This window comes from Medicago truncatula, chromosome 5, assembly GCF_003473485.1.
Source record: "Medicago truncatula cultivar Jemalong A17 chromosome 5, MtrunA17r5.0-ANR, whole genome shotgun sequence".
NCBI lineage: Eukaryota > Viridiplantae > Streptophyta > Magnoliopsida > Fabales > Fabaceae > Medicago > Medicago truncatula.
The window spans coordinates 36,884,990-36,897,954 of NC_053046.1; the positions used below are offsets into that span (position 1 = coordinate 36,884,990).

At 32.3% G+C, this 12,965-nt stretch overlaps 2 protein-coding genes across 3 annotated transcripts in view; one reads left to right on the forward strand and one right to left on the reverse strand.

Moving 5' to 3' along the window:
- The first annotated feature begins 1,027 nt into the window (after nt 1-1,027).
- On the forward strand, nt 1,028-4,613 carry LOC11419934 (protein ESKIMO 1). The gene is made up of 5 exons (XM_003616611.3): nt 1,028-1,986; nt 2,081-2,252; nt 2,813-3,021; nt 3,118-3,276; nt 3,944-4,613. The coding sequence occupies exons 1-5, from the start codon at nt 1,328-1,330 to the stop codon at nt 4,290-4,292; spliced, it is 1,548 nt and encodes a 515-aa protein (XP_003616659.1). The 5' UTR covers nt 1,028-1,327; the 3' UTR covers nt 4,293-4,613.
- Nucleotides 4,614-5,797: 1,184 nt separating this feature from the next.
- LOC11424985 (anaphase-promoting complex subunit 1) overlaps nt 5,798-12,965 on the reverse strand; it is a 31,093-nt gene continuing 23,925 nt past the window's right edge. For both annotated transcript variants that reach the window (XM_003616612.4, XM_039834248.1), the window contains 14 exons: nt 12,775-12,852; nt 12,251-12,372; nt 12,001-12,161; nt 11,700-11,776; nt 11,510-11,623; nt 11,315-11,416; nt 10,661-10,801; nt 10,386-10,559; nt 10,154-10,217; nt 9,905-10,044; nt 9,664-9,821; nt 7,837-7,915; nt 7,589-7,687; nt 5,798-6,458 (listed from right to left, as the gene is read on the reverse strand). In XM_003616612.4, coding sequence (XP_003616660.2) covers nt 6,081-6,458; nt 7,589-7,687; nt 7,837-7,915; nt 9,664-9,821; nt 9,905-10,044; nt 10,154-10,217; nt 10,386-10,559; nt 10,661-10,801; nt 11,315-11,416; nt 11,510-11,623; nt 11,700-11,776; nt 12,001-12,161; nt 12,251-12,372; nt 12,775-12,852 — 1,887 coding nt within the window. In that variant the 3' untranslated portion in view covers nt 5,798-6,080. The remainder of the gene's footprint in view (nt 6,459-7,588; nt 7,688-7,836; nt 7,916-9,663; nt 9,822-9,904; nt 10,045-10,153; nt 10,218-10,385; nt 10,560-10,660; nt 10,802-11,314; nt 11,417-11,509; nt 11,624-11,699; nt 11,777-12,000; nt 12,162-12,250; nt 12,373-12,774; nt 12,853-12,965) is intronic.

The following is a 12,965-nucleotide window of genomic DNA, read 5'->3' on the forward strand; positions in this document are numbered from 1 at the left end:
ACTACTAATAAAATAATATAATAAATGGTTTTTTTTTAATACATAAATATTTTTTTATAGTATATATATTTTTTTGGTATCAATTGATTCACTTTTTAGTCTCTATAAATTACAAAATTGCACGTTTGTAGTGATTTTTTAGAGACTAAAGACATAGACTAAAATATGCAATTTTTTGTAATTTGTAGGACTAACAAATGGATAAATGGATTATAAAAAATAACATTTTTTAAGCTTAATTTTTGTTGTAAAATATAAATTAGAGCAAACTAAATATGTAATTCACTTGACTCAAGAAATTAACAATAGTTTACAAGAAATATTGATATATACAAAAACTATTGAACAAGAAATAAATTTGATTTTTTGTGTCTAAATTTAAAGTCAATATTAATATATTTTGACACGAATGATAGATGTTTGAGCCTTTTAACTATTTAGTCAATCAATAGGTCGATCCTTCGACAAATGTGTATTGAAAAATATATGGTGAAAGAGATCAATTCATCCTCTTAGATTATCTCGATATATTAATCTTTTTAGTTATACACGAGAATACTTAGTTTATAATAAAATGAAGGGTTAATAGTGTTTTACCCCCTATAATATAGACTATTTTTGGGTTACTCTCTGTAAATTTCATTTTTTAAATTTCATCCTTGTAATTTGAAGATTTTTTGATTACATTTTGGACCTTCATAGCATCAAATTACAAAATTTATAGTACTTCCGCCCCTGTAAATTTGAGCAAATTTCGATTTACCTCCGTCATATCATCGATTTTGTACCGTCAAAATTTATGAAAGTCCAAAATCAAAAATCTTCAAATTACAAGGATGAAATTCAATTATAGGATGGTAAACCGAAAATGACCTATATTACATTGATAAATCATTATTAACCCTAAAATGAAATTCATCATGCTAGACAAAAAAATTCTACATCAGTGAATTATGTTAGAAATTAGAGATCTTAAAACTAAACTTTACTTATACACTAGTGTCTTTTAAATTGTATGAATTAATAAGTTTAATGGTGGGATCTCATACATAACTCCTCAGTCTTCATATTTTAACAGTAAAATGACTTTGAAAATTGAGAAAGACAACCATCCATCCATCCACCAAATAACCTTCTTCTATATACTTTGAAAAGATCATTTCACCAAACCCCAATTAAACAAACACAACCTAATTGAATTCACGTCTATTTCTTTCTCAAATGTCTCTCATTTCTTCCTCTATATTTCTACCTCTTTTCTTATCTTCTTTGCTCACTTTTTATTCTGATTATTCTATTTTTCTCTTTTTCTTCTTTCTTCTCTGCCATGCAGTCTTTTCGTCGTAAGACACCTCTTTTCAACTCAGAAGCAGGGACAATGAAGGGTCGCAAGAACAATAACCTTTCCATTTTTGTAGTGGTTTTTTCCATTTGTCTCTTTGCTGTCTTCATATACAATGAAGACGTTAAATCAATAGCTGAGTTTCCATTTTCAAGGCCTAAAGTACAAGAAACCCATCAAGAAAAACCGAATAAGATCGAGTCATTACAAAAAGATACAAAGAAAGTGGTTGTAGAAGAAGACACTGTTGATGTTGATGATACCAAAAAAGATGTTGTGGAAGAAACTGTCACTGTGAAAGCTTCTAAGAATTCAAGAACTAAACCTGAGAAGAGTGTTGATGATGATGAAGATTCTGATGAGCCACAAGAACGTGTTAAGGTGAAAAAAATTGTTATGACAGAGAAAGAGGAGAAGATTGAATATTTAGAAGAAGAGGAAGAAGATGAAGAAGAGGTTGAGTTGCCACCAAAAGATTGTGACTTGTTCAATGGTAAATGGGTTTTAGATAACGTGACACATCCTTTGTATAAAGAAGATGAATGTGAGTTTCTCACTTCTCAAGTTACATGTATGAGGAATGGAAGACGTGATTCTTTGTATCAGAATTGGAAATGGCAGCCAAAAGACTGTTCTATGCCAAAGTATGCAATATTTTTTTCATCTCTTTGAATTATCCAATTTTGTTGATGAATATTTTTATTCTTAATGATTGCATTTTTGTGTACTTAATTTAAGGTTCAAGCCAAGATTGTTGTTTAAGAAGATTAGAGGGAAGAGGTTAATGTTTGTTGGAGACTCTTTGAATAGAAACCAGTGGGAATCAATGGTTTGTATGGTTCAATCTGTAGTTCCTTCGGATAAGAAGACTTGGTACAAGACTGGTTCTTTTGCCATCTTGAAAATTACGGTTTGTCCTTATTCTTTTTCTTTGAGTGTTCAAGTTAGGGAATTAATTATAGCCACATTAATTGGTATTTAACTGAAATCCTTCACAATATCAAAAATTGGGATCAAACTGCTTTTTATAATCTTGATGCTAACCATCTTATCATAATAATTTGCATTAGAATCTCGATTGAAAAAGGTATCCTTATTTATTTAGTGTCCGACTTATGTCTATTAGCATATTACTTTGCATGGAGGAAAACTGTGAGAAACCAAAAATAATAATTTGCTAAATTATTAACCACAATCATAACATAATACTACTTTGAATGGTAAAGTACCATTTATCATAATGGACTATAACAAACATGTAATGATAATTATTTTGTGCATAGTGTGGTCCACTGAAATTGATGACCAAAATGGAATTGTTTAAATACCAAGTCACCTCTCTATTTTAGCCTAGTTAGTAGGATCTGGCTTCACTAGATTGAGACAAGTAGTAAAGAAAGGACATTTTGTGTCAGGGATAACATGGTCTTATTCAATGTTGCTTAGGATACACTCTTGTTGTTTGTGTAGGAGCCAGGACACATAATTACTACAGTGGAATTTTACTGGGCCCCATTCCTTGTAGAATCAAACTCAGATGATCCAAATATGCATAGCATATTGAACCGTATAATCATGCCTGAATCAATTGAAAAGCATGGAGTGAATTGGAAGGAAGCTGACTACCTTATCTTTAACACCTACATATGGTGGATGAACACTTTTAACATGAAAGTCTTGTAAGCACTAGATCACATTTCTTTTCTTATTTAATATTACGTAATTTTGAAGCAAGTTAATGAAACTTATATATTGATTTGTGTGTGATGCAATAGACGAGGTTCATTTGATGAAGGGGCCACGGAATATGATGAAGTCTCTAGGCCAGTAGCATATGAGAGAGTAATGAAGACATGGTCAAAATGGGTGGATGACAATATTGACCCAAATAAAACCAAAGTTTTCTTCACTGGCACGTCCCCTCTTCACATCAAGTAATAACCATATATCTCAGTTTTTATGCTTTTTATTCTTTCAAAACTAATTTTGGGATCAATAAACATTGATTTGTCAATATAACAGTGATTCAAACACGAAGAATATTATATAAAAGGACAAAATGAATTTTTCTTTGTGAACAAATGAAATTTAATTTGGTTACGTATTTTGAATATTTTAGTTTTATATGAATGATATAGGAGAAGACGTATGTACGGTACCAGATACATTTGACCCTGTTCTCCATTTTTTTTCATATCTCCATTACTGTCCAGTTGTTTTTTAATACAAAAAGCACACATCATGTGATTGGAAAATAAAATATCTATGATACTTTTTTTTTAACACATGATATCGATGATGATGTATTAAACTTTCTTTTATGAGAATCATGACTGTTGCATAAATATATATTATCATAATTTTACTCCACCAAATAACCACTCCTAATTTAGAATATCAAGGAATCAAATTCTTGGTATAGTTGGTGACCCATTCCCTTGGGAGTTGGTAACATTTTATTGTTTGTACTTGACCTTTAAACTTTAACACATTTGGGGAGTTAGTGATATTTTATTGTTTGTACTTGACCTTTAATCTTTAACACAATTGGTCTTTGAATTCAACATTTACAATTAACTGATTAATCATTTGATTTTATAGGAGTGAGGACTGGAACAACCCAGATGGTATAAAATGTGCTAAAGAAACAACTCCAGTTCTCAACATGTCGACCCCTTTGAATGTGGGCACAGATCGTCGCCTTTTCGTCATTGCCAACAATGTAACAAAATCAATGAAGGTGCCAGTGTATTTCCTTAACATCACAACCTTATCAGAGTATCGAAAAGATGCGCATACCTCTGTTTATACCATACGTCAAGGGAAGATGCTAACACCTGAACAACAAGCTGATCCAACTACTTATGCAGATTGTATTCATTGGTGTTTACCAGGCTTACCAGACATTTGGAACGAGTTCCTTTATACGCAAATCATCTCTCAATCTTGACAAATAACGTACATATATATCTTCATACACGATACCTTTTCTTTTTCACTTAATTGTTATTATTTCTCCTTTTACTTAAGAAGAAAGTTTGTCCCTTGTTTTAACTTTCTGACCTCAACTTTTGTTGTCTCCATCAGTTTTTGTAATTTTTGAGCCACTTTTTATTAGTTTTTTTAGGAGCTGGCCAATTCTTTTTGTTACCCTTTTACTTCATCATGTTTATTTGTTAAGCCAATTTAGCATAGCAAGAACATAAATTGTACAATGAATCCTTGTTCCTTGAATGAAGAAAAAAGAAATAAAGCACTTTGTTTAGTTCAATTTTGTAGTTTTATTGTTCCCAGTATAAATTGATTGCATGCAATGACAAATGATACTTCATATGCACAAATGAAAAGTAATCCGTTTAAATAATAATATACAATATATGTTTCGCATTATAGAAGATACCTCTAATTTTGCTTCCATCATAGATGACCGAGCCAAAATCTTTCAATCAAAATTAGGTTTTTAATACTGTAGCATATATTATTAAGTAAGTTCAAGGCAAAAAAGAAAACAAAATAATACTGTAGCATTAATATTAGTTTTTTAATCAAAATAACTCATGTGCATTGTTGCTTCAGAAGGGAACGATTATTCCATGCTGGCGGACTCCAATGGTCATACTTGCAAAATAACCAACTTTTTACAACTCCATGCTGGCGGACATCCTTGAAATAACTCCGTTGGAGTTGCTCTTAGACCAAATCAGAACCTGCATATGATCAAATTCAATGTAACTGAAAATTATTATATTAAACAAAGAGAATGCTACAAAATATTATAAGAGGTTGGCGAGTACCTGTTGGTTAATATTACTGGCTGTTGATAACTGTTGAATAAGTTTAATTACAAAATTTAAAAATTTAAAATGCAATTTGCCCAAAACTTGTAGATAAGAAACTTGTCTAGAACTTGTTCAAACAAAAAAAGAAACTTGCCTAGAAATTGGTTTAGTACTTTTCTATAACACCTGCCTATTTTTTGACTCAATATTTTATACAGCGCATTTATAGGAGATAAAACTCAATTCATTTCTATGTAATTGTAAATTCTTCCTCGGTTCCTTTTTATGTCATATTTGAAGGAAAATTGCATTCTTATTTAACTGACATTTTCAAAGATCAATTCAACATTAACTACTAATTTGTCAATATTACTGGAAAAAAATAATAAGGGTAATATAGGTAAAATATAAATAATGATATCAAAAGTAACAATATTCATTAGTTGTCTTCGTACAAATAAAATATTATAAAACTACACTTAAAAAGGAATAGAGGGGCAACAGACTTCAATAATATTACACAACTTGATAGATGACTATATATGTTGCTTGCTATTTAGTGAAAGTATATGCTTTTACATTTAAATGACCTATATCATACAAAATAAACTACAAACATTTCAAATCCTAATCATGATTATAAATAGAAATACACAATATGAAACCATATAATAAATACAGTAATACTCAAACCCACAAACTTGCAAACTCATCTCAAAAAATCATACTAAACATGAATATACTTATGGACTCCTATTCAAGTATCATCTTCAGTACCATTGTCAACATTAGATTACATCTGTATATAAACAGAATTACACCCTCTCCACTCTCCAGGGACATCCTCTCAAATCTTAATGTCAATTTCGTTGAGAAATGGTGTGCCAGTCAGTGATGAGAAGACTACACTGTACATAAATAAATATTCGTAAAATCAACAATTTTTAGCTGAACTACAATCAAGTAAAACACCTATCTATCTCACTAATAACATTGATATGAGTTCTTGGTAAAGACAGGCGCAACAAAGGAATTGAAGAAGATGACATGCGCTTAGGTTTAACTCTATCAATAGCTGTCCTGATTACAGATGAAGCAGGTACATTATACCACTGAAGAAACCAAGAAAGAAGAATGGAACGTTTATCCTGCGATTCACCATCAGGCCATTTTCCCAATTTCAAATATTTATGAAAATCATCCTTCAATTCCTGAGAACTATTTAGAAGTTCTTCCACCTGCTTCCTAAGAGAACCAACAAATGTTGATTGTACGATTCCTTCTTTTGGAGTAGATAGTTTTCCAGTCATCAATGCCTCGATATAAGTTAGCGCAAGCTGCAAGAAAATACAAATATCATTAGGTCAGAGCCATTGTAATAAAGGGTCAAATGTTTGCAGACTTATCCGCTTAGAGGAGGCATTTTATGCTAATTATATATTTTCAACTTTAATTTATATTTTTAGAAGGTTATGCCAAATTTAAAAACTCTTTTCTGATCTAAGATTTGTATTTCTTTTATTAATTAATTGTATATGTCATGTTTAAGTCATATTGTATCCTAACATTCAGTGGCGAATCTTCTTCAGAACAGGAGGTGGCCATGGCCATCCTAAAATCTTCTTGTTCAAAGATATGTATACAAATAAAACAGTTAAAATTGTATGTGTTTATATATATATATATATATATATATATATATATATATATATATATATATATCGCATAATTTCAAATATATATAAACCGGCGCAATGGCAAGACGAGGTCTTACAAGTCCCAGGTTACGTGTTTGAGCCCCAGCCTTGCATTTTTTGTATCTTTTAACTGTATTTTCTTTCCCCAAAATGGTTTAGTCAGGACTTGAACCCTCACACATAGGGTAAAACTAATGCTAAAATAACCACTGCGCTAATAAATTGCTTGTGCAACAAAATGGTTCCTGGTGTCATTGCACCCACAATAAAAGAAACAGCTCCGCCGTTGCTAACATATTTAAGATTTGGTTGTATTGTCTGAAGTATCATATCGTATACATGTCAGCATCATACCCATGTTTTATATGTCAACCACATCATGACCACAGGCTAAACAAACCTTACCATAGCGTCAATGCTCACCCTCTGGCAGGTGCTTAAAAGAGTGAGTAGGAATGATTTGATTTGAAGAATATATCAAAAATAGATCTACAAAATATGCGAGCTCACCCTCTTACCATAACCGATGTTTAATTGATATCTAAATTATGGTATCCATGGAGTGTTTCCAGAAAACAATCTGTGATCAAATATGATTGATGGCTTGGCTCTTTAGCCACAGCCTAAACCATCACTTGAGTCTTAACCATAGAAAAGCTTACTCAGCAGACCATAATGGTAAATAAACGAGCAGAAGGTAAAAAACAGTTCAGAGACAGATTATTAATCAAAAGGAAAGAGCAATTATAAAGATGAAATGCAAACATCACCTTAAAACCAGATATGGAGAGTGAGTCGCCAGAAACATCGGCACCAGTAGTAATTTGATTCACCATGGATTCAACTGTTGTGTACAATGACAAATATACCTGCATAATAAACCCAAGCACAAACCAATATATAAAGAAATTAAAATTCACTGACACTTGTGTGTGTGTGCGCAACTGTGTGTGGGTAATCTATATTGTATATTGAATTTAGAAAATAAAAATTAGGCTTCTCGCTCTAAGTACATTACCTGTAAAAGAGCTGGTCTATCCTTGCTCACGCACTCAAATAACACTTGCAAGCAAAACTCCTTGAAATCAACATCGGATCTGCTAGCATTTTTCATTAGTTTATTTAGATACTTCACCTTTAAAATAAAGGAATGTAATTGCATATGCAGTAAGTCTATAATTAGTTATAGCATATTTGTCAATCATCTATGATCCTCACATCAATCTAGGGAATACCAGAACATTTTAGGAACCTACAAGAAACGAGTTTTGAAGGAGAGCACTCAATTAGGCATGTCTAGCTAATTATGATGCATACGAAGGAATGTAATTGCATATGCAATAAGTCTAATTAGTTATAGCATATTTGTCTATCATCTATGATCTTCACATCAATCTAGGGAATAAATGAACATTTTAGGAACCTACAAGAAACGAGTTTTGAAGTAGAGCACTCAATTAGGCGTGTCTAGCTAATTATGATGCATACGATAGATGAAAGTGAACTTCTCACCCTTCGGAGTATTTTCAATATGCAGCATATTTTAATTGTACTAAAAGGTTTTTAGGTAAGAAATGAGCTATAGAGCCCATTTAATCATAATACAAGCCTAAGATTATCTGATCTAACCAGCAAAATTATGATCTCTATCCTTTCAGCTTTTTAGAAGGTTTTAAGTTTAAAATGATATGACTGCAGGTTTTAAGGTTGTTAAGAGATGTCTATTCTATACTATATATAAAGGAAATATATGGTTTTGGGCTGGCTTTTTCACTTCCAATTATACCCTTAAACAAATTTGCATATAAGAATGCTATATTGCTGGTGCCATTCAAAAAGATATAAATTTATATTATATGTGGTATATTGTTGGTGTCATTGAAAAAGATAAGTATAGTTTTTTACACTATGAAAGTGAAAAATATACCTAGAATTTTAATCAAAATCAAAATTTATATATGCATTAGCGCAATAAAGCGGACGAAGTGCCCGTCTGAACGCCTATGGAATGATAACAGAGAAAACAAAGAATAACAGAAAATATTGTTCATTTTAATTTTCTGAGTTAGGTATTATTTCTCAACTCTCTTTTACTTTAGGAGTCAGAATAGCTGGGTTGTTGAGGAAAGGTTTAAATATAATAGAAATGTTCTACTTTAACAAGATTATGATGAACTTTGTCATTCTCTAGAAATATATCTTCAGCTCTGTTAGTTGATTGAAAATACAGAACAGTCCCAGAATCAAATTTTCCCTTCTGAAATCTCTCTCTGGATTCTGTAAGTTTCGGAATTTTAATACTCCACTGCAAAGCTTTGTGATACATTTGGAATGAAGTTTTTGACATTTCTGGTGAGCATTGAATTTATTGTGATTCCAGTTTTTTCTGGTTAAAAAATAATGCCCTCCACTTCAAAGGTGTTTCCTCACCTCTGAATTTGTTGGACAGCTCTCCTATACTGACTAATTTTTAGGATTTCCACTCGTTTGTATTTGCTCTTTTTATTTTGTACTTGTTGAAAATAAGTTAACTTTCATAAAGAACAAATACAATTTCTTGAATTAGATACTCCATATGTGGAATCGGATTGATTCCATCCTAACATTTTCCGTTTATTTTCTGCAGTCTGGGGGCTCCAAATATCCCTATGATAGGTTCCCTTGGATTTGTTTGCTTGACAATCATTTCATTATTAATTTATTTAAGGGAGTCACTGACCAGTTATTATTTATCAAAAAAACTAAGAAACATTTTCACAAATCAGAAGATAAAATAGAGTTAAATACTACAAATATAACCAAGCAGAACATGGGATAAAAAGATAATCTATAAATATGAACTTACCTATTATACCACGCGGGATCACAGCAAAATTGTGCAAAAGCAATCAAACTAGGATCAGATGAGAAGGTACTGACCAACTGATCAACAGTGATAGAACCAGATCCACTGTGGACATCGGTGATTGTATCAGATGCTTTTAAACTTGTAAGGCCAAACACCTAGATGAAGCAAAAAACTATAAAGTTGGAGTATAATACTGTGTAAACCCGTATACCAATATCAAACACTATGCAATTTCAACCTTGTGCATTGCCCGTGATAGCAGTGACTGACATCCAATGGGATCATCAACATATGAACAAGCTCCGACTTTTCTTTTGATAAATAGAATACCAGAATTAAACGGATTATTCTTGTCGCCAAAATTCCACCAAGGTTTATCTGTTATTAAGTGAAGAAATTGGAGTTCTCATTTAAAAAGTATATAATAATTCCAAAAAATCTTAAATCGGTAAATGATTACATAAACAGAATAATAATTTGTGCTTACCTTCAGGGATAAAGTCTATCACTTGAGGCCAGTAGCGAGGTCCACAAACACGTATAGTTTTCAACTGTAACCATCAATGCCAAAATATTAGATCTACACGTGATTTTCTTTAACCCAACAATAATAAGTATAATATTCTAAAATAAAAGTTAAGTCATACAGAAGAATTGTGCGGGAAAAAAGACTAACTAATCAAGACAATTTGAAGTGACATTCAGACAATTAGACTTACAATAGCTCGTTCGGGCAGAAGGCAAGGAGTGACCTCGCAAAAGCTTGACTCTGCATAATGCTCAGTTTCTCTGACTGTGACCTCGATGGGAGCATAAACAGGAAGACCTGTGTCAACATCAACAGTCTGAATCCATCGCGCCTCTGTAGCAAGGACATAAAGATGGCGAAATGCCTGCAAAAAACAAATTTCATAAATCATGATCTTAAAGAATAAGCCGTAGAACATCCAAGATTTATAACAAGGGACAGTAATCCAGCAATCCTCGTACAAACCTGAAGGTGGCATCTGTTATCATTTGGACCCATGGGCAAACGTGGATATAGAGTAATGAGTAGAGCAGCAATGGAACTGCTGTTTGTTGAAAATGTTCTCATTCCACCACCGAGAAATAAGAAACCAGTAGCTAAGCTCACCTACAGCGGCATATTTGTACAACGAAAATTTAGAATAGAGAATGAAGAAAACTAATTAACAACCATATTAGAAAGAAAAAAAAGGTAATATTTAAGGATATGCATAATTTGGTCTGAATATAGATCATGTTCAGATGTACAAGAGTAAACTGTCCTTTCTAGTTTCTACACGAGTATATCTCTATAAATTTGAATAAGGGTTGTTTTACAAAGTGAACTTCAAACTGATTCTCTGATATAACCATAAAGGAAGTAGTGCATATCTCCAAAAAAATCCCTTCCACGTTTTATATTTCTAAGCATGCATGAGACGAGAAACATTTGCACATATGAATACGAAAGCAGTCTTTTTGTACAAGAATTCAAGTTCAAGAGCCCACAAAGTATTCCTCATAAATACAGGATGTGATATTTTATCTTTTTAATCATCTTACCAACCAAATTTTATATAGCCAGATTTTATATTTTAAATTATAATAGGAAAAATTATATAAAAAGACAACTAGAACTTACGGCCATCTGAATACCATAACTTGACTGCCCGTCTGCGCAATTTCTGCTCCTTAGGAATCTCAACAACCGAAAGGTCTGTAAATGTCCAGACCCTGCCATTACCTGTAAATGTCATGCATAAGTTTAATCATCGAATTTTATCTATGATGTTAATCCTTAATCAGCTTACAATGAAAGGAAAGGGGTAGCAGATACCACAGATAGGGAAAGAACAATAAGGTGGAGGCATGTTTCCAATGTGCCCCGGTCAATATAACGAGATAGTCCCTTCGGAAAAAACTTTCCACTTGTAGGGGAAACAGGCTTGATCTGTGAGACTCAAAAAATTAGAACAAACCAATTAACATCCATTCAGGAGTTAGGCAGCATAATTCTATTGACCAACCTCATTAAGAAAGTAAATAGCAAACTCATAAAGTAATTCCTGTGCGTTTCCATTTCTTGTGCCAGCAAAAACCAGTCCTGACATGGTAATAAGCAACAAGTTTAATGATAAAGATATGATATTATCACAACCACTAAGTTGGTGCTAGCAAGGAAGTTAATACAATCTGTGCTATCATCCGGGAAAATAGTAGCAACGAGGATTTAAATAAATGCTTTCAGTTGGATAATTACCTTTGTAGTAAAAATAATTTAAGTTATATTCATCATAAAAGGAATGTAAAGACCAATGAACATTTTACCAAGAGATATGCAAGCTCCAGCCACAATATTAACATAGGCCTGCATATAAGCATCGCCATCCATATCATCAATATCATTGTCATCACCACCGAGGCCTTCCACACCGCATCTGACAATTTCAGGAATTTGGGACCAAACCCAATCTTTTGAGGGATGAACACTACAAAAGAATGAATAGGAATATATCAAAATAATAGTGGCACAGATCTGAATAAATTGTGGCATTAACATAAAGGTACCAGAACAAACCTGCTCCACATTATTAAATTTCGAGCAATGACACGAAGCATGATGAAGTCCGGCCGTACATATTGTAAATCAAAGCGTGTATTGGGAATTGAGAGCCTAGACGCCACAGCCTCAGCCTCTGTCTGTAACAAGAATACAGTCCAATGTTACCAGGACTCCTAGAAAGCAAAGGAAAGGGGTACCTTTATGTCAACGAGAAGTCTTTTATCTACTTCTGCAATTTTAGTTTCTACATTTAGAGATTGGTTTGAACTAGTTTAGTATTATCATTGCCTACATATTTTTAGCTTCGTTAACCATTATAATTGATATATTTTTAGCTTCGTTAACCTCTGACTGAACTCAAAATTGCATACTAATATATCAATTATAATGGTTAACGAAGCTAAAAATATGTAGGCAATGATAATACTAAACTAGTTCAAACCAATCTCTAAATGTAGAAACTAAAATTGCAGAAGTAGATAAAAGACTTCTTGTTGACATATTTATCACTTATTGTAGAGTGAGTTCATAGTAAGTACTTTCAAAAACATTAAAGCTAGGGCAATTGTCGCTCCAGGTGCTGTGACATCTATATTGATTGTTGTCCCATCCATCATCTATAATAAAATGAAAATGTATGAATTAGTTATGCAAGAGACAATCCCATCCACAAATATCTCATATACAACTTTATTTTTAATTTATGATGGAGAAAAGTGGTGAAATGAAT